Source organism: Lathyrus oleraceus, chromosome 3 (assembly GCF_024323335.1).
Source record: "Lathyrus oleraceus cultivar Zhongwan6 chromosome 3, CAAS_Psat_ZW6_1.0, whole genome shotgun sequence".
Taxonomy (NCBI): Eukaryota; Viridiplantae; Streptophyta; class Magnoliopsida; order Fabales; family Fabaceae; genus Lathyrus; species Lathyrus oleraceus.
In genome coordinates, this window is record NC_066581.1 from 148,821,509 (window position 1) to 148,843,757 (window position 22,249).

The 22,249-nt window shown below is 40.2% G+C and overlaps 1 protein-coding gene across 1 annotated transcript; it reads left to right on the forward strand.

Moving 5' to 3' along the window:
• Positions 1 to 15,036: 15,036 nt before the first annotated feature.
• Positions 15,037 to 20,637, forward strand: LOC127130122 (uncharacterized). Its single transcript, XM_051059187.1, has 2 exons — positions 15,037 to 19,107; positions 19,975 to 20,637. Exons 1-2 carry the CDS (start codon positions 15,037 to 15,039, stop codon positions 20,635 to 20,637), a joined length of 4,734 nt encoding a protein of 1,577 aa, XP_050915144.1.
• The last annotated feature ends 1,612 nt before the right edge of the window (positions 20,638 to 22,249 follow it).

Consider the following 22,249-nt stretch of genomic DNA (forward strand, 5'->3'; position numbering starts at 1 on the left):
TCCAGCGCCTGCCTCTTGTTACGAACAACGTTGCCATCCGAAAATAGGTCGCACTCACCAATGCGGTTACCGGGAGGTTACGTATGTCCTTAAAGACGCCGTTCATTGATTCCACAAGATTTGTTGTCATGTGGCCCCACCTCACCCCATCGTCGTATGACCTAGTCCACTTTGCTCTGTCAATGTTATCGATCCACCTCCCTGCATCAGAATTTGCCAACACTATTTCCCGGCGGTAGTATTGGAATCCAGGTTGGTTTAATGCGTACCCCGCATTTATCAAATTTTGCTTCAAGAAGTTATCCTTGAACTCCCGCATAAAATTTTGAGCAATATGCCTGATGCAGTAGACATGGATAGACGGGGGGTCATGCCAACCATTTGCTGGATTATTGTATGCACTGTCTATTGAAGCGTGCCTGTCAGAAATCACACAGATGCCAGCTTGTGGAGTCACGTGCGTTCGGAGATTCTTAAGGAAGAAACTCCAAGCAGCAGCTGTTTCTCCTTCTACCAATGCAAACGCTATTGGGAAAATATTAGAGTTTCCATCTTGTGCGACCGCCATCAGTAACGATCCTTTGTATTTCCCATACAGCCAAGTTCCATCGACCTGAATAAGCGGCTTGCAGAATGTGAAACCTATGATGCAGGGACGGAATGCCCAGAAAAGTCTATGGAATATTCCATTACCTTCTAGACAAGTTCCGTCAGGAGATTGTGCCGGCAAGGTCTCCATTATAGAAACCATCCCAGGTGAATACAAATGTAGTGCAGCCAGGTAGCGCGGAAGTTGTTTGTATGATTCCTCCCAATTACCGTATACCAGTTCAACAGCCTTGGTTTTCGCTAACCAAGCCTTTCTGTACGACGGTGTATATTTGAAAACAGCAACACAATGGGAGATAATGGTTTTGACCTTGAGTGACGGGTCAACTTCAACAAGAGGTATTATGGAATGGCAGATCATATCATGGCTAAGTTTGCGATGATCCTGTGCCATGTTTGTGTTGACGCAAGTGTGAGCTTGAGAAATGGACCCTATCACCCACGCGTTATATTTCTTCTTGTACGATGCCATCAACCTAAACCCACACTCCGGATTTTTGCATAAAATAACGTATCTTTCCGGGTTTGATTTGTTAACATCGTAGTCAACACAGTTTTTCAAGTGCCAATTTTTTATTGCTAACAGGCACTCTTCCTTGGTCCGAAATTTGTCACCCTTCTTTAACTCCTCATCAGACCTCATATATGGGTTGTAGAACATATCTGATGAGGGCTCATCCTCGCCCAAGTTAAGGGTTGTGTAGTGGGCAGGCGGTGAGTACCGTTGCGCTATAGGTATTTGTACTTGATCTTCGTCTTCGGAATCACGGTTCACCAAGTCATCAACCACGTCTTCTGCATCATCAACGACATCGTCTTCAACGGGGTGTTCAACGTCTTGTTCGTCATCAACCACATGATCAATAACCTGTGACTGAATATTCTGGGTTGGTTGGAATTGTTCCAACACAATGTACAACACTATATAGTCGTAACCAGAATAATCATGGTTACGAAACATGTATTGTGCCTCCATGTCATTTTGAATCAATGTCTTATAAAACCTGACTGAACTATTTTCAGAAAAAAAAGGTTGTTGGTAAAAAATTTGGGACACAGGTTGTCTAAGTTTGGACTCAATCTTTTTTTTCAGATAAGAGAAGTCAGCTCCTCTATGTAGACAAAAACGAGTGCAATCGGTGTTTCTAAATAGGAAGCCAGACATTTCACATTCATAAGTCTCACCATTGACGTGAGCTTTGATTTTGTATTGTGATGAAGATGCCATGATATGTGAGGGTTTTGTGAAGATTTTGTGAAGATATATGTGAAGATATTTTGAAGATATATGTGAAGATATTGTGAATAGCATTGTGAAAATGTGTGTGAATATTTATGCTAACACCAAGTCTGCAACCAAGCCCACACATCTTTGCATGCTTGTCTACAACCAAGCCTTCCCCAAGAGTAGCGCATGCAAAACTTAGACACGTGTAACGCATGCAAAAAGTTGGATAGGAGGAAGGCATGTCTTCACATAAGACACGTCTACTGCATGCATCAGTCTTGTCTTCTCTGAGAATCTTGCAGGCTAGGTGGAGCTGCATGCATGTAATAATTTTGACACGTCTACTGCATGCATCAGTAGGTCAACAATAGTTGTAATACTCATATTTTCGGATAATGCATTATACTACCACCAAGTCTGCAAGATTCCCACGCATGCCTATCCATCAAATGCCTTCACCACCTAATCTGTACCAATGCATGCCAACCTATCCACCGAGCCTACACCTAGCATACACTTATTCTGCAAGATTCCCACGCATGCCTTACACGTTTCACATCTTTGCATTCAACACTACCACCAAGTCTTCCCCAAGACAAGACAAGTGCAACCTTCTTGAACTTCTTGAACTTCTTGAACTTCCAATACTGAATATCACGCTTCCAATACTAAACTACCTCTTTTTTCAATTATGTGTTTAAAATAATATTCAATCTTATTTAAGCTTAATTATTTATTTGCAAGATTCAAATACTGAATACCACCAAGTCTGAATACCACCTATTCTGCAAGATTCCCACGCATGCCAACCTATCCACCTAGCCTGCATCTAGCCTGCACCTATTCTGCAAGATTCCCACGCATGCCTTACACGTGTCACACCTTTGCATCATCAGATTCCACCAAGTCTTCCCTAAGACAAGACAAGTGCAACCTAACCTATATATATATATATATATATATATATATATATATATATATATATATATATATATATATATATATATATATCTTGTAATATATATATATATGTATTAATATAAATTAATATAATTTATAATAAATATAAATTAATAAATTAAAAAAAAACAAAAAAAAACATATTAAATATAAAAATAATAATAAAAAATAATAATAATAATTTGAGTGTAGGCGCCACTCCTAGTGGCGACTTGCCCTACCCTTAAGGGTAGGCGCCAACTAGGGTGGCGCCTAGGTGCATTTTAGGGTCAAAAATGACCATTTTTGTAATTTTTTGGAAAAATGGTGTATTTTTGATTTTTTTTTTAAATTCTGGATATTTAAAAAAAAATCAATTGTTAATAATATAAAATTATCGATTATTATTTTTAAAAATTATAATTCTTAACATAATTACAATTCAATATAAAAGCAAATAAAATGTAATTTACAATCACGCATGTCTAAATTTAATTACTATAATTTGCAATCTCATACTTCTTCTAATTTTTCTCAATTAATGAATAGTAATTTTATTATGAGAGTAATTTTAATTTCGTTTTGATTTTGATTTACTAGATATTAAAACTAATGAGTGTTTAGATTTTTTTTTTAAATTTTAATTTTGTATGAGAAATATCATGTAGTTGTAACTTTTTTTAACATAATCAAATATTTCAATTTAATTTTTAAAATAACCACTATTTCAAATTATTTATCGATATAATGATGTTTTATGCATATCTTTAAAGTATGCGTCAGTTGAACTGGCGCATGCATGCTGTCATTGAACATACACTTCAATACCATTGGCGTATGCATGTAACGAAGACAATGCGATTGACGCATATTTATTATATATCAAATGTATGGACTATTGCATGTGGCACATGATATATATATATATATATATATATATATATATATATATATATATATATATATATATAATATATATATATATATATATATATATATATATATATATATATATATATATATATATATATATATATATTCTCATAAAAAAACTGACATGGCTCATGAATCTGGTTCGGCTGCATCTCTGTATGTTTGGCGGATAAAGTAAGCCAGCCAACTAAACAGGAATTTTCACCGGGCAATTCAGTTGTGTAAAAAGCATAACATCCAAATTCTTAAGAGAATTATTTATTTGAAGAGCATTAAGTATTAACACATCACATTAGATTTCAAATCCTCTAAAAGGATTTAATAATATCAAGACCATTTTTTATTATTTTGTCTCGTTCCTGGTTCGTGAGAATAAGAAATTTAACAAAAGCAATCTATATAGAACCGTCCTGGATACTGCAATATGATAATGTTGCTTTTGATCTTTTTAGTCAAAAAGGAAGATTTCTTATGCGTCTGTCTACAAACTTCCCAATAAAATTAGGACTGATTAGTTTACGTGTCCATGGAAATCAAGCATGTTTGATTAAGATAAACATGTATTTTAAATAGCACTAGGTTTGCTTGTTGATCTGGGTGCATGACAGATCGAAGGAATTTTATGTTTGAATATATAATTGCATATAGATTGCCTCCTCAAAAAGATTATGTGGAGTCAAATAATCAAGGGAATGTTGTTGTCATCAAGAGAGAGAAAGAAGGCAGGGAGACACGTTGATATGAAAGGATGTGGTTAAGCATGGTAAGAAAAGGCTCTATAAGAAAAAACAACATATTTTATCTTTAAAATTACCATATAACTTTAATGTTAAGAAAATGTAATATATATATATATATATATATATATATATATATATATATATATATATATATATATATATATATATATATATATATATATATATGAAAAGTCGAGGAAGTGAATATATTTTTTAAAATAATTAATTATTTCAATTTATTTACCAAAATAACCATGTTTTATGCATACATTTAAACCATACGCCAATTTCTTTGGCGCATGCATTTTGTCATTGAGCAGAGGCGCCATCACCATTGACGCATATATACAGTGTAACCAATGCAATTGACGCATGCTTACTATAAATCATGTGCATGCGCCATTGCATATGGCGCAAACTTTATGTTTTTTTTTTGAATTTTATATTTATAAATAAATAGGTAAATGAAAAATAATTATTAATATTATGATATAAAGTTAAAATATATAATAATCGAGAAGAAAATTAATATTGACCCAGAAACGATGCATTTGGGGTGAATGTTGTGTATGACAAATTTTAAGATTTTGATGTGGAATAGTTCCCGAATGAGAAAACACAAAAGTTTTATCCGTTGTTGAAAGAAATCAATACACCATTGTTTGAGGGGTCCTCAGACTCTAGACTATCAATGTGTGTGAGACTATTGGCTATTAAAACAAATTGGAATGTTTCTGATCAGTGTTTGGAATTCTTTGCTAAAATGATGTTGGATGTGACTCATGTAAAAGAAAACATGTCTACAAATTGTTATGATGCGAAGAGAATGGTGTCAAAGTTGAGGTTATAAGTAAAAAATATTGATTGTTGCATGTTGTTTTATGATAATAAGTTTGGTACAGTTGACGAGGTATTGGAGGAACGTAAGTTTTTGTGTTGGTCATTTGGCTAAAAAATTTAAGGCATGGGATATGTGTTTGAGATTGGGAATTGTTAATGGAAAAGGAACATCTCATCTACTAATTCTTACAGCTGAAATGATCAAAATTGAGAGAAATTTAGCACAAAGTGAGACAACATGTGAGGCAGTAGAAAGACATGCGACAAGAAGGGAAAAAAGAGAATGTCACTCCTTGAGATGGATGGAACTCATAACCTTTATTTTTACAAATAATTAACTTTCCACTAAGCCAACCATTCTATTTGATAAAACTATTGCAACAAGAATATATATTCTTTACCTGTTTCAATATTTAATAAATTAGTTAATATTTTAACTATTAATGATTACTTAATTTATTTCAACTATAAACTACTAAATATTCCATTAAATGTTTCACTATTAATATTTTATATTATTTAATAAACTAATTTTTATTACATATTAATTCTTATGGTTGAAATAATTGTTTAATTAACTAATTTTTATTTCATATTATTTAATAATTATTTCATATTATATTATATTTTTATTGATATATGAAATAATATTAATATTATTAAAATTTTATTCAATATTTCAATTATTATATATTAAATAATTATGTTATATTATTTCAAGTATTTAATATTTCAACTATTAATATTTCAGCCATTAATATATCAACTATTTAGTTTACTAGACATTTATTCTATTAAAAAATTACTTTACTAAATATTAAATATTTAGTCCATTAAATATTTAGTATATTAAATAATAGTCCATTAGATATTTATTCCATTAATAACTATTTTATTAAATACTAAATATTAAGTCCAATAAATATTTAGTCTATTAATAATTATTTTATTAAATATTAAATATTTAGTAGGATAATATTTAGTCCATTAATAATTATTTTATTAAATATTAAATATTTAGTCTATTAATAATTATTTTATTAAATATTAAATATTTAGTATATTAATAATTATTTAATTAATTATTAATATTTAAAATATTAAGTAATTTATTAAATACTGAATCTCTTATGGAATATATATTATTGTTGCAATGTTTCTATCAAATGGAATGTTTGGCCTATTGGAAAGAGAGTTGTTTGTAATTGCAAAGGTCTTGTGTTCACTATCTCATGGAACCAAAAGATTAGTTAAGCCTCTATATAATTATTGTGCCATATATTAGTTAAGTGTCTCAAATGATTATTAATATATTGTGTTTCACACATTGACTGATTTTACATATTGATCGATTTTAATGCATGTGTGTTTTGCACTTCATTCAACCTCCTACCTTTCGTTTAGTAATGGGTTTAGGTCTTTTTAGTGAAAAATCAATTTCCCACATAATTTTTCACCAACAATCTTTTATTTTTATGGTGTTCGAACTGTATTTGAGGTGAAAATTATTCGTCCACTGAAATATTTATGAAAATTTATAGGTCTATTTGGTAAGAAAGATCTTTTTACATGCTTTTTCACTGACAATCTTAGAATTGTTGTTAGTTGTCAAATGTATTTCATTTTCCTGTCTCATTCGTTGTTTAATAAACCTTCAAACTTTCATCTTACTCCTTTCTTTTTGACTTTTTCACCCTGACCTTGCTAACATGTTTGTTTTTGTTATTGTTTGTATCTTTTACTTTAAAACAAGTTCAATAACAAAGCAAATCGATTCATTCAAGGACATTGATGATTTGAAAAATCTATGATAATTTGATGTTCGTGTGTGTGTGTATATATATATATATATATATATATATATATATATATATATATATATATATATAATTTAATTGAAATACACCGACAGTGTAAAAGAATTTTACACCGTAAGTTAATCATAGATGTTGGATATTGAAACTAGTTTGACTTTTACTTTAAAAATTTATAAAGTAATGCAAACGTGCAAACAGATAATGATGATGAATCGACAGTGTAAACCTTTTTACACTGTCAATGCAATATATATATATATATATATATATATATATATATATATATATATATATATATATATATATATATATATATATATATATATATATATATATATATATATATATATTATATATATATATATATAATATATATATATATATATATATATATATATATATATATATATATATATATATATATATATATATATATATATCGGAGCCATTGATAACAACGTGTAGACAGATGCCCCCACTTACTTTTAAAATACTACTAAATACATATAGTTTCATATAAATCCACTTACTTTTAAAATACTATTAAATATATATAGTTTTCATTTAAATGGTTAGATTGAATGTTATTTTATAGAATTTAATTGATATACACTTTTACACCGTCAGTTAATCGTAGACATTGGATACTGAAACAAGTTTGACTTTTATTTTAAAAATATATAAAATAATACAAACGGGTGATGGTGATGAATCGACAATGTAAAACTTTTTACATTGACAGTGTATAATAATTAATCTCTATTTTATATATGTTACTTTCTTGTATATAACCGTTTTATTGAATTAGGAGTAACTAGTAAATTCAAGTGTTTAGAGTACATTCCACTGTTTTATTTGTTTAATTTGGATTAATTTTTCGGAAAATGCTAACGAGTGTTCCGGGGATACTGATTAAGAGATTAACATGGTAAGTTGAACATTAATTAAAAGATTAAAAAAAAAAATTTTAAATATATGTGTGTTCAATATACTAAAAATAAAAATAATTAACTTTTTAAAAAAATATTGTGTGTATTCAATAAATTAAAATAATATATTTAAAAAGATCTAAAAATTAAACAAACATTGTTTTACATTCGGGGTTTGCAAGCAATCAAGACTTCAAACTGTTGAGTTGTAATTTCTTGTGTCGAAGCAAGTTGTTCGACATAAACAAGAAAGTGTTGAATCATGTAGTGTGTTGAGTTGTGTTAGTGTGTCGAAGTGTCGAAGCATGTTGCTTCACACAAGATTTCGACTTAGGTTTATTTTAGTAGTGTTACCTATTTTGGGCTTATATAGTTTTGAGTTTTGACTTGGGGTGCAAGTTAACCTAAATCTATAAATAGAAGGAGTAACCCTTATTCTTGTAATGTTGTATTCATAATATTGTATTCACAGAATTTTACAGTTGCAAAGTGAATAAAGAAGTTTTCCACAGGTTGTGGGCAAAGAGAAAATTTTGCAGAAAATATTCTTCTTCCCCATCATTCTTTGTTATTGTGTAGGTGATAACAATCTTGTTCATCAAGATTGATTGAAATTATCCACAAGTTATGGTGGATTTCTAACATCTGGTATCAAGAGCCACGATTTAAACGATTTGTGGGAAGAAAATCACAATGACAATGAATCATTTAAATAGGCATTTTCCAATAAATCTTCCGATTTTCAAGAACAACAATTATGAGAATTGATGCAAGCAGATAAATGTTGTGTTCTATTATCAAGATCTTTGGGATCTTGTGAAGGAAGGAGTAACAACGCTTGCAGAAAATGTGACAGATCAAGAAAAGGCTGCATATAAAGAATTGAAGAAGATAAATTATAAATCTCTCTTTATAATCCATCAATGTGTTGATGCATATAACTTGGAAAATATTAGTGATGTAGAGTCAGCGAAAGAAGTATGGGAAGTTCTGGAGAAGTCGTTTGGAGGTGCGGAGAAGGTGGAAGAGGTTAGGTTACAAACTCACAAAAGGACGTATGAATTGCTTCAAATGGAAGACAATGAAAGCATAATTGATTTTTCACAAAGGTTATGAAACTGGTGAATCAAATTAAGGTATGTGGAGAAGTGTTGACATCAAGATCTGTTGTTGGAAAGATCATGAGGTTGTTGGCTCCAAAGTTCTACCACGTGGTAGTAGCCATAAAAGAGTTGAAAGATTTGTTAAAACTGACAAAGGAATAACTTCAAGGGACACTTGAATCTGATGAACAAAGAATTACTAAAAGAGCTACAGAAAAGTCGAAGAGTGATATGGCTTTGCAGGTGCAATCGGCAAAATAAAGGAAAGGCAAAGGGAGATGGAATGACAACAAAGGCAGAGGAGGCTACAACAATTCGACTGGTCGAAATCAGTAAGAAGGAAATTGATCGAATAAGATAAAATCCTGGAACCAAGGCAACCAAAGAGGTGGTGTTGCGGGTAGAGGAAGAGATGATGATCAAAATCCAGACAAGAGTCACATTCAGTGTTACAATTGTCAGAAGTATGGTCACTATTCTAGTGATTGTCCAGAAAAGCAGAAGAATAAAGAAACTTATACAAAGCTGGCGAAACATGAAAAAGAAGAGACGTTGTTGATGGTTACAACAAGAGATGAAGAGAGATTCAAGGACCAGTGGTACTTGGACTCAGGATGCTCATCACACATGTCTGGAAGGAAAGATTGGTTTGTCAACATAAAGCCATCAATGAAGAAATGGTGAAATTTTCAAATGACAACACTCTAGCAACTGAAAGTGTTGGTGATGTTCTGATTATGAGAAAAGATGGCAAGAGGTCAGTAATTTCAAATGTGTTGTACATACCAGGCATGAAGAGAAATTTTCTAGGGTAGTTAGTCGAAAAGAACTACAAGGTGTTGATCAAAGACAAGATGATGAGAGTTCTCGACTCAAATAGAAGGTTGATCTTGAAGGCTCCAATGTCTCAGAATAGAACCTTCAAGATTTATCTTAATGTGATGGAGCATAAGTGACTTGAAACAACATCCAACATAGATGAATGAATATGGCATTATAGACTTGGCCATCTCAATTTCAAAGACATCATAGATTTGAAGAGAAGAGATTGGTTTCAGGATTACCAGAAATCGAAATTCTAAACAAAGTGTGTGAAGAATGTGTGCAAGCAAAGAAACACAAGAACAACTTCAGTAAGGATGCAGAAAGCAGATCGAAGGCAATTCTTGAAGTCATATACTATGATGTATGTGGTCCTATACAAATGGATTCGATTGGAGGTAACAAATACTTTGTTACATTCATAGATGATTTCAGTCAAAAACTATGGACTTACCTGATCAATAAGAAAAGTGAAGTGATCGAGGTATTTGCCAAGTTTAAATCTATGGTCGAAAGACAAAGCGGTCAAAAGATTAAGATTCTGAGGACTAGTGGTGGTGGAGAATATGTGTTTAAAGACTTCAACGCATTATGTGTGAAAGAAGGAATTATGCATGAGATGGTGCCATCCTACACTCCACTGTAGAATAGAGTCGCAGAAAGGAAGAATAGAACCATCATGAATATGGTGAGAAGTATGTTGAAAGGAAAACATCTAGCCAAAGAATTATGGAGATAAGTTGTGTCGGTTGCAACATAGATCCTGAACAAATGTCCGACGAAGAAGCTAGAAGGAATCATGCCAGAAGAATATTGGTTTGGTGTCAAGCCTAGCTTGAGTCATCTAAAGGTGTTTGGATTTATAGCACATAGACATGTGCCAGATCAGTTGAGAAGAAAACTTGATGACAAGTCGAGTCAGATGATCCTGATAGGATATCATTTGACTGAAGGATAAAAGTTGTTCGACCCAGTGAATAAGCAAGTGATGATCAACAGGGACGTGGTCATAGATGAGCTTAAGGAATGTGATTGGATTGAGAATGTTAAAAAGGATTCAATGAGAATCTTATGTGATAAACCAACTAGTGAAGTCGAAAGTGAAGTTCGACAAGAAGTCAGAGGTGAAGCAGGCCCAAGCAGACCTCAAAGAACAAGACACATGCTTGCAAGGTTGCAAGAATGCGTGATTACATTAGATGATGTGGTCAATAAAGAATGTGGGCTGGTACATTATGCTTTCTACGCATATGTCGAACCGACCAATGCAGCTGAGGCATTGAAAGATTCGAAGTGGATGAAAGTAATGAACGAAGTTCTGAAGTCAATCGAAGTCAACAACACTTGGTCACTTGTCGAATTTCCCCAAGACAAGAAGGCAATCAATGTGAAATGGTTATACAAGGTAAAGTTGAACCCCAAAGGAGAAATGACTCGACACGAGGCGAGGCTTGTGGCGAAAGAATTTCTTCAGAAAGAAGGAATCGACTTCGATGAAGTTTTTTCACCTGTTTCTAGGATCAAAACAATCAGGTTGGTTATTGGTCTATAAAACATAAACAAATGGCAAATGTGTCACATGGATGTGAAATGTGCATTCCTGAATGACCCCTTAGAAGAAGAAGTTTATGTTGCACAACCATCTGGGTTTGTGAAACAAGGTGAAGAAAGAAAGGTGTACAAGCTGCATAAAGCCATGTACGGACTTAAACAAGCTCCAAGATCTTGGAACAAAAAGATATATGGCTTTCTAAGGGAGAAGGAATTTGTGAAGTGCATAACTGAACATGGAGTATATGTAAGAAGAAGCAAGAGAGAATTGCTTATACTATGTCTCTATGTCGATGATTTGTTGATAACAGGTAGCTGCAAGAAGGAGATCGAAGACTTTAAAGGTGACCTCAACAAGGAATTTGAAATGTCAGATCTTGGTGACATTTCATATTTCCTTGGCATCGAATTCTACAAGAGTGGTAGAGGTTTGATGATGCATCAAAGAAGGCATGCAAGTGAAATACTCAAGAGATTTTAGATGCAAGATTGCAACCCATCTTCGACTTCAGCTGAGCCTAGATTATAATTGTCGAAAGATTCAGATGAAGATGATGTCGACCCGACCCAATATAGAATACTTATCGTGTCACTTCAATACATTTGTCGCACAAGGCCTAACTTAACATACAATGTAGGTATGGTGAGTAGATTCATGCAAAAGTCAAAGGTATCACATATAGCAGTGGCGAAGAGGATACTGAGGTATCTGAAAGGAACTCTCGACTAAGACATTTTGTTTCCTGTAGATGATGAAGGAAAAAAATGTAAACTAGTGAGATACACTGACTCAAGTTGGTGTAGTGATGTTGAGGATCGAAAATCCATAGTTGGCTATGTGTTTATGCTAGGTGGTACACCAGTTGCTTGGAGTTCGAGAAAGGAGCCACTAATGGCATTATCGTCGTGGGAAGCAGAATACATAGTTGCTTCCCTTTGCGCATGTCAAACAACGTGGATGGTGAATCTGGTCTAAGAGATAACAACGAAGAATCATTGAGCAATTACTATGAATATCGACAGCATGTCAGCTATCAATCTGGCAAAGAATCTGATAGCACATGGTCGAAGCAAGCACATTGAAATGAAGTTCCATTATCTTCGAGAGCATGTAGCAGATGGGAAGATGAATGTGGAACACTGCATAACTGAGAATCAGATTGCGGACATCATGACGAAGGGAGTGTAAGTCAAAGTATTCAGAAGACTAAGAGCTATGATGAATGTAGATAGCTTAGACATAATGAATTAAGTGGTGTGTTGAATTGTAATTCATTGTGTCGAAGCAGGTTGCTCGACAGAAGCAAGGAAGTGTCGAATCACCTCGTGTGTTGAGTTGTGTTAGTGTGTTGAATTGTCGAAGCATGTTGCTTCACACAAGATTTTGGCTTAGGCCTATTTTAGTAGTGTTAACTATTTTGGGCTTTTATAGTTTTGGATTTTACCTTGGGGTGCAAGTTAAGCTAAATCTATAAATAAAGGGAGTAACCTTTATTCTTGTAATGTTGTATTCGTAACATTGTATTCACAGATTTTGCAGTTGCAAAGTGAATAAATAAATTTTCCATAGGTTGTGGGCAAAGAGAAAACTCTGCAGAAAATATTCTTCTTCTCCATCGCTCTTTCTTTTCTTTCTAAATTGTTCTTCTCTTTTTCATTATTATTGTGTGGGTGATAACAACATTATTCATTAAGATTGATTGAAATTCTCCGTAGATTATAATGGATTTCCAACACAAACTTGAAACATTTCAAATTTATAAGCTTCATCTAATTTGTTTGAATGGAAGTTTAAACGGCTTAAGCAAAATGAAATTTTAAACAATTCAATCAATATTAAACTCAACCATGAATCACAATGCTTGCAAAGTGTATTATTTAAGCATGGTAAGTGTTTATCTCAAATCGTACATTTAAAATCATAAGTATGTAATCATCCATAAATCACTAAAGATTTTCTTTTAGATTCTAATGGTCTAGATTACAAGAAATCATTGGTTTCTATATAATTCAAAAGATCCTTTGATTATGATGCAACTGTATATACATTCTCCTTTTTACTATATGCAACAACCTTTGGATGATGTGCTTTTTTTTTTCATTTTGATTATTAAGAAAAAAACGTTTTTCTTTTCATTACCATAAAAAGTTTAACTATTTTTCTCGGTAGTGTAAAAAACTTTACACCTATCTTTTACATGAATTAAATTAATTTCTCATGGTCCCTTTAAATAAAATTTGTCTCGTGAAAAGTTATAACTTTTCGTATTGTTTAATGATTATGCAGTCTATTTGTTACTTGATGGATTAGGTTCTAGAGTTGATCTGTAGAATCTCATGTAACTATTGAGAGCTTGACACAGGGACAGCAAACTAGATCGTGAGCTTGACACTTTGTCTCATTTTTGTTTTTATAATGACACTTTGTCTTATTTATTTATTTTTAATGACACTCTGTCTTAATAACACTAAATCTTAAGTTGTTCTACAAAGGGGCGCAACTTAGGGCAATGATATGGCTAGTTAAATAAGGTGTTTATATATAAATGGGTTTTCTTTTCAATACAATTTTAACTAATCTTTAACCAAGTAAATAAGCAAAGACAGGATAGTTAAAGAGAGTTTAATTAGTAGTTGTATAAGGATATCATTGTAGAGACATGAGTCCGAACCCACAATACTATATTTATTCAATTTTAAAGGTTAAACTTTAGTCATTAGACTACTTAATCAAAACAAAATTGTAAGCATGTATTAAATCCATACTCTTATGAAATTCTATGTGAGAGATTTTCCTAGGTGAGAGAGTATTAGACGATATATAAATTGGTATTTCTTATTTATCTGTTCTGGACTGGGCCACGACACTTAGCACGGCACGGCCCAATGCTCGCCAAGCCCACGTCCAAACGACCGTATCCAAGCGACCACGAGGACACGTCAGGTGAACGACCGTCCGCCCGGAGAATGTCTCCCCGGCCCCTTAAATACGTGTCGGACAACGAGCGGGTCCTCCTCATATGATCTCCATCCACTCATCGTCAACCCACGCCGCGGGCACCTAAGTTGTGTCGGGCAGAGCCATAACGGCATCCCACTCACCACGTCACCCAACTCCCCTATATTGTCTCCTTAGGGATAGGGGCAGTTGGACCAGGGGGGAGACCTTGGTCTAGGTCTTAACGCTTCTTACGCGTCCCCTGGCAGCTCCTCCTTGGGCCTAGCTAATCCAGCCCATTAGGAGCCTTGGCCCAGCGCTGGGGGCTCAATATAAATACCCCTTTCATGGCAAAGGGGCAGGTATGCTAACTCACACTCTGATAATCTCATTTTGTACCTTTTCTGACTTAAGCGTTGGAGCACCTTGCAGGTACACCCCCCTCTCATTTCATTCTCCGGCCCATTCACCAAGACCTTGGAAGGCCCTCCTGATCAGGTGAGATCAGTGGCGCCGTCTGTGGGAACTAGCTATCCCCATCTTCATCAAACGAGGATCAAAAGCTCATTTATTTCTGTCCTTCCAACATGGCCGGAGAACAACATAGCGATCACAGCCGTCCCCTCGTCAACTACAACATGGACGACGGCCCGCCATCCCATGAAGCGGACGTTCGGGACGGTCATCCATCCACCCCGTCTCCAGAGCCCCAAAACAACGGAGATGCCTCTCACGCCCACAATTTAGGGGCAGAGACATTTCATCCCATTCCCGTTCCCGTTGAAGGAGACGCCGTAATGATTGCCATGGTGAATGCCCTCAATCAGGCCGGTTCTATGCTCCACCAGCAGCACGAACGAATCATGGCCCTCGAAGCCGAACGACAAGAGGCCCGGCCCCAGCCGGTGAGTAGGATACAACAACGTTCGGAGCCCACGAAGAAGCGAGGACGTCGCTCTCCCGAACCCCACGCCAGCAGGGCACGCGCCCATCGTGACGGTGGTCGAGCGAGAACATCACCAAGGCGCGGGCACAGCCCCGACAACAACGAACGGTCTCCCTTAAGGAGCGACGAGGAAGATTTGCATTGCCCCCTATCTCGGGCAATAATGGAAGCCCCGCTCCCCAAAGGCATGGAGAAACCGCCAAACCTAGCTGTGTACGACGGGACTACAGATCCCGACGATCACGTCGACAACGTCAACGCGATGCTCGACTACCGCAATGATATAACCGGGCACCTAAAATGCCGACTGTTCTCAACGACCCTCAGGAAAGGGGCCATGGCCTGGTACAAAAGCTTGGCCCCTGAGTCCATTACGTCATGGAGAGTCATGAGGTCCATGTTCACCCGGCACTTTACAGCTTCCCGTCGTCACCCCAAGACTGAGGCGACCCTTGAAGCCATAGTGCAGAAGAAGAATGAAACACTGCGCTCATACATCGAGCGATTCAACCAGGAAGCTGTCGAGGTAGATACCACCGAGCACATGAAGAAGTATCTCCTCGAGAGAGGTCTCTTACCCGGCAGTGAACTTAGCAGAGCCGTAGGGATCGAACCTCCCCGCACCTTAAACGAGCTCCTGCATAAAGCCCAGGCCTACATCAGATACGAGGAAAAGCAGGTGGCACACAATGCCCGCAGCGGACGTAACGCTGGGGAGACCGAGCACTCAAAACGCGAGGACACGAGCATTTCCCGTCGCAACGGAGACAAACGAAGAGAAGAAAGACCTCGCGAGCTCCGGGAAGGAAGAGGCCCCGCGGGCAGATATAGCGAGTACACCTTACTGACAGCTCCTCGAGAGCGTATCCTCGCAGAATGTATCAACTCTGAATTTAAGCAGGGCAGGGTCAGGTTCCCAAAACCGTCTGCACCAAAGCCCCACACCGACAAATCAAAGTACTGCCGGTTCCACAGAAGTCACGGGCACGTGACCGAAGACTGCGTCCACCTGAAAGATGCGATTGAAATTTTAATCCAGGAAGGGCACCTGAAGCAGTACACGAGGAAGAACGAAGCTCCCAGACACGACGAGCCAGAGAAGAAGAGACCCCGGGAAAACACACCCCCCGACAACTCTCCCTATCAAGTGGCCCTCTGCGTGTCACGACCGGAAGATTTCTTCCTCCCCGAACCATTGCCCGAGGGCAAGATCACTGCACTCAGCCCCTGGGAAGACTTCCCTACCACACTGGTGATATCAGGAGGAGGAACTAACGGGGAATCCGCGACCCTCTCCGTCAAACGTAAGTTCGACGAACTCCTACTGACTGCCCCCGAGCAGAAAGCGACATTGACAAAATACCGGGGAAAATCCAACCCAATATCCTTCTTCCTGGAGGAACTCCCGGGCGGATCCCCGAACTCGGCCATCCCACTATTGATAAGAGCAAAGATGGCCCGATTCGACGTACGACGCATCCTGGTCGACGAAGGCAGCTCAGTGGATATCATGTACGTCCACCTCTTCAAGACTCTGAAGCTAGACAAGACCAACTTAGCCCCCTACGTCGGATCAGATCTCCAAGGATTCAACGGAGCAACAACCAGACCGTGGGGATATGTTGAGCTCCTCGTCACCTTCGGCGAACAAGAAACGGCCAGGGAAGTCAAAATCCAATTCCTGGTCGTAGACTGTCCGTCTCTCTACAATTGCATCTTTGGACGCCCGACACTGGCCGAACTCACTGCGGTCCCATCCACCGTCCACCTGAAGATGAAATACTACACCAAATTGGGACGTGTGGTCACCATCCATGGTGACATCGAAGCAGCCCGACGATGCTACGACGCCGCAGTAAAAGGACAGGCCGTAGTCAGCACGAAGAGCAACTGCAACAACAAAAAACTCAAGACCGAGGATCTTGCCCGAGGAGTCAACGCCATCGACCTCGACTGTCGCATCGGGCTGGACGAGACCGAAGAGGGGAGGTTCCCCAAGGAACGCTCTCTCGAACACCCGGTCCGACCAATCCCCGACGGGGAGTTCGAACTCATTCCTCTTGGGGACGATCCGGAAAGGACGGTGAAGATAGGTAAGGGACTACCCGAGGAAACAAGAGAAGAGCTAGTAGCATGCCTCAAAGAGAACTCCGACCTCTTCGCGTGGAATGCCGCAGAAATGCCCGGGCTGGACCCCGAGATCGCGTGTCATAAGCTAGCTGTAGACCGGGCAGCCAAGCCCATAGCACAGCATAGACGCAAGCAATCGCCCGAAAAGGCAGAGGCTGCCGAGCGAGCTGTAAAAGACCTCTTAGAGGCAAATTTTATTTCTGAAGCCCAGTACACAACCTGGCTCTCTAATGTAGTCCTCGTTAAGAAAAATAATGGAAAATGGCGTATGTGTGTTGATTATACTGATCTTAATAGGGCTTGCCCGAAAGATGCTTTCCCCCTCCCTAATATAGACTCGCTCGTTGACAACTCTGCAGGTTTTAAACTCTTGTCCTTCATGGACGCATATAGTGGATACAACCAGATCCCTATGTCGCCCGCAGACAAGAAACACACAGCGTTCATGACCCCAACGGGCAATTACTATTACAACGTGATGCCGTTCGGGCTCAAGAACGCTGGCGCTACATACCAACGCATGATGAACGAAGTCTTCAAAGACGAAATAGGGGACATGCTCGAAGTATACATGGACGACATGATCGTCAAATCACACGAGGAGATAACCCATGCTCGACACCTTACGAAGGTTTTCGAGCAGGCGAGACGGTGTAAAATGAGGTTCAACCCCGAGAAATGCACGTTCGGAGTCCGGGCAGGCAAGTTCCTCGGTTTCTATCTCACCGAAAGAGGGATCGAGGCCAACCCCGACAAATGCCGGGCATTCTCGGAGTTTCCGACCCCGAAAACCAAAAAATCGATCCAGTCACTCAATGGAGTGCTCGCCTCACTCTCCCGTTTCATCGCCAAGTCCGCCCAGCACGCATTGCCATTCTTCAGACTCCTTCGCAAAGAGGCTACCTTCGACTGGACCGATGAATGCGAGCAAGCGCTACTCCATCTAAAGAAGGTTCTGTCCCAACCCCCGGTCTTATCACGGCCATCAGAAAAGGAAACCCTATACTTATACCTATCCGTGGCGACCGAGGCCGTCAGCGCCGTCCTAATAAGAGAAACCGACGAAGGACAAAAGCCCATCTATTTTACGAGTAAAGCACTCCAAGGTCCCGAGCTCCGATATCAGCAAATCGAAAAGGTCGCCCTGGCCCTCATCAACACAGCGAGGAGACTACGATATTACTTCCTCGCACACACGATAAAGGTGAGGACCGACCAGCCAATCAAACAGCTGCTCGGGCGCCCGGATATGGCCGGGAGGATGCTCAAGTGGTCACTAGAACTCTCCGAATTCGACATACAATACGAAAGTAGGAAAGCCTTGAAAGCTCAGGCGCTGGCCGACTTCGTCGCGGAGATGACCCACTGCCCGACTCCAGCAGAAAGCGCCCACAAATGGACGATCTTCGTCGATGGCGCCTCTAGCACATCAGGCAGCGGGGCCGGGATCATCCTCGAAAATGAGGAAGGGATCCTGATAGAGGTATCGTTAGCGCTAGCGTTCCCAACATCAAACAACCAAGCGGAATACGAAGCCTTCCTCGCAGGCCTGAGGTTAGCCGAGGACCTGGGAGCAAAAGAGGTAAAAATATCCACCGACTCCCAGCTCGTGGCCTCACAAGTGCGAGGAGAATACCAAACCAAGAACGACAACCTCCTCGGGTACTTGTCCCTCGTCAAAGAAAAACTTGATAAATTTGAAAAATGGGAAGTTCAACACATACCCCGCGAGCACAACACACGGGCAGACGTTCTCTCGAAACTAGCCAGCACGAGGAAAAAGGGTGGGAATAAATCAGTAATCCAAGAAATTCTCCCGCGGCCCAGCATCGACAAACTACCGCCTCCACTCGAGGTCAACGCTATTGGAGATGCCCACTGTTGGATGACACCCATCTACAATTACCTCACACGAGACGAACTCCCGGCTGACCCGAAAGAGGCGACCACTGTCAAACGACGCGCATGCTCGTACGTACTCCTCGAAGGCAAACTCTACCGGAGAGGATTCTCCATCCCACTACTCAAATGCGTCGAGGAAGAGAAAGTCCCCGACATCCTTGGAGAGATACACCGGGGAATTAACGCTCAACACCTCGGCGGACGATCGCTCGCACGAAAAGCCCTTCGAGCAGGCTACTACTGGCCGACCATGCAAAACGATTCGAAAGAGCACGTCAAAAGATGTGACAAATGCCAACGACATGCCGACATGCACCTCGCACCCCCGAACGACCTCAAATCATTGTCTTCCCCATGGCCCTTCGCGTGGTGGGGCATGGACATCCTCGGACCCTTCGTCACCGGATCATATCAGAATAAATACCTCATCGTCGGGGTGGATTACTTCACCAAATGGATCGAGGCGGAGGCACTGGCTAAAATAACCGCGCAGAACATTCTCCGGTTCTTCAAACGCAACATCCTCGCTCGGTTCGGTATACCCCAGGCACTTGTCACAGACAACGGGACACAATTCACGGACGGAGGATTCCAGGACTTCATCGCCAGCCTGGGCACCACACAGCATTTCACGTCTGTCGAGCATCCGCAGACGAACGGGCAGGCAGAGGCGGCCAACAGGGTAATCTTACGTGGCCTCAAACGCAGACTCGGCGAGGCAAAGAGGGCATGGGTCGAGGAGCTACATAGCGTCCTATGGGCCTACCGCACGACACCACATTCTACCACCGGGGAAACCCCGTTCCGACTAACTTACGGCACCGAGGCAGTCATCCCGGTGGAGATACGGACGCCAACGAGGAGGACAGAGGAGCCCCTAGACGAGGAAATGAACGATGAAACCCTTAGAGCCGAGCTCGACCTAGTCGAGGAGATACGTTCCGAAGCAGCTCTCCGGGAAACAACCCTCAAACAAAAGATAGCACTACGCCATGACGCGAAAGTCATAAAAAGAGAGTTCCAGGTCGGCACCCTGGTCCTCAGAAGAAACCAGAAAAACCCGAGAGAGGGCAAACTGGCGGCCAACTGGGAAGGCCCTTACCGCGTCCGCGACAAAACGAGCAACGGGGCCTATTACCTAGAAAACCTACAAGGAGAACAACTCGCTCGACCATGGAACGCAGAAAAACTTAGACAATATTACAGCTAAATACACCACGGGGAGACGTGGCAGGTACGACCACGCTCTTCGTCCCCAAAACCCCAGGGAGGAACCACGAGACCCGGGAACGATCCGGGGTCACATAACAAACACAACCCTCCCCGACGGTTGGGATCTTGACCAAGGCTCAACGTCGAAGTACCAAGACTGGCAGGGCACCCAGCTCGCGATGGGAGGACCCAAGCCTCGGGACCAGGGTTCGAACAACGGACCCGGGCTTCGATACCCACGGGCACAAAGCCCGACACTTCGTCGGTTCCCTAAACCGAGGAGATTAACAAAGTCGAGCAGAGTACGAATTCATACAAACAAGTATCAAACACAAACGAGCACAATGAATGATAACGAAAATATTCATACATTAGAAACGATAAAAGCGGCCGAAGCCAAGTACGCCCGAAGGCCATATTACAACGCCCGAAGGCCAAAATACATAAGGCACGCAGGCCATGATAACTAAAACATATAAACTAAGACTCCGCTCGGAGCACCTCTTCATCCTCTTCTTCTTCTTCTCCCCCCAGCTCCTCCTCCGCTTCAAACGGGCAGATAATCTCACCATCCCGGACGCAGCAGTTATAGGCCGACCCTTCTGTCACCAACTCAGGGTTCAGAAGCCCGAGCTGCTCGACAGCATTGTCGAAACCCTCTTTGAAGCAGGCCACGAGATCTTGGTTGAGAGTCCGAATATGCCCTAGCAGCTCACCGCGCGAACCAAGGGCGCGTTCCTCCTCGGTCTCATCCGCCAGAGGACGGACCTTTCCCTCGAGAGACTCAACCTGAGCCCGTAGGTAGGCGTTGTCCTCGGTCAGCTTCTGATGATCGACCACCTGCTCTTCCAGGCTCGCCTTAGCAGCCTTCAACTGGTCCCTCTCCTTTTCCACCTCCTCCAGCTTCTGGCTCAGCCCTTCCTGCAGCTGATGCTCTTCTTTGTAGTCCGACAGATCTTGAGATAGTCTTTCGTTCTCTGTCCGAACCTGCAAAAGGGCTTCCTCCAGCGAGGCGGTGGAAACCGAAGTGTCGGTCAAAACCATGGCCGTCTCCATCACCCGGATGACGGCAGCAATATCCCTGGCCAGATCTTTCCTCCGGGCAGCAACATCCTGGTCCAGAATAGCCTTGGCCTCAGGCGCAGGCACAGCAATCGACTCCTCGGCCTTGAAGAACGACCGTTCCACATAGCAGGGAGGCAGAAGATAGCTGCCCGGTCCATGCGAACTTCCTGGAGACGACCTGGTAAGGGCCCCAGCCGGACGCTTCCGTTTATGGAGGGGAGAAGCCGCTGGCGACGGACTGCTATCAGGAATGTTGATCGGGTTAGACCGAGGAGGAGAGGAAGGAATCACGCTCGCCGCCTGCGAGGGACCGACCCCGGCATCGCCAGCAGTCTCCGAGACACGGGCCGCAGTTTTCTTCTTCTTCTTGGGCACCCGGTCAGGAGCGCCGACCTGATTCGCTAGCTTCAGCACCCGATCACGAGCATTGGGCATGGCACCTGCAAATAAATTACACACAAACATTAGCGACCGAAGTCATAAACAGAAATAAAAAGCTAAACAAAGTCTGCCTACTCAATAACGCCAGAGCTTCCTCCTCGGTA

What these genes read in the sequence shown, in the direction of transcription:
- LOC127130122 (XM_051059187.1), top strand. Translation starts at nt 15,037, where the DNA reads ATGGCCGGAGAACAACATAGCGATCACAGCCGTCCCCTCGTCAACTAC. An exon ending in AGGACCTGGGAGCAAAAGAG is followed by an intron (nt 19,108 to 19,974) that starts GTAAAAATATCC and finishes GGTATACCCCAG; the next exon opens with GCACTTGTCACAGACAACGG.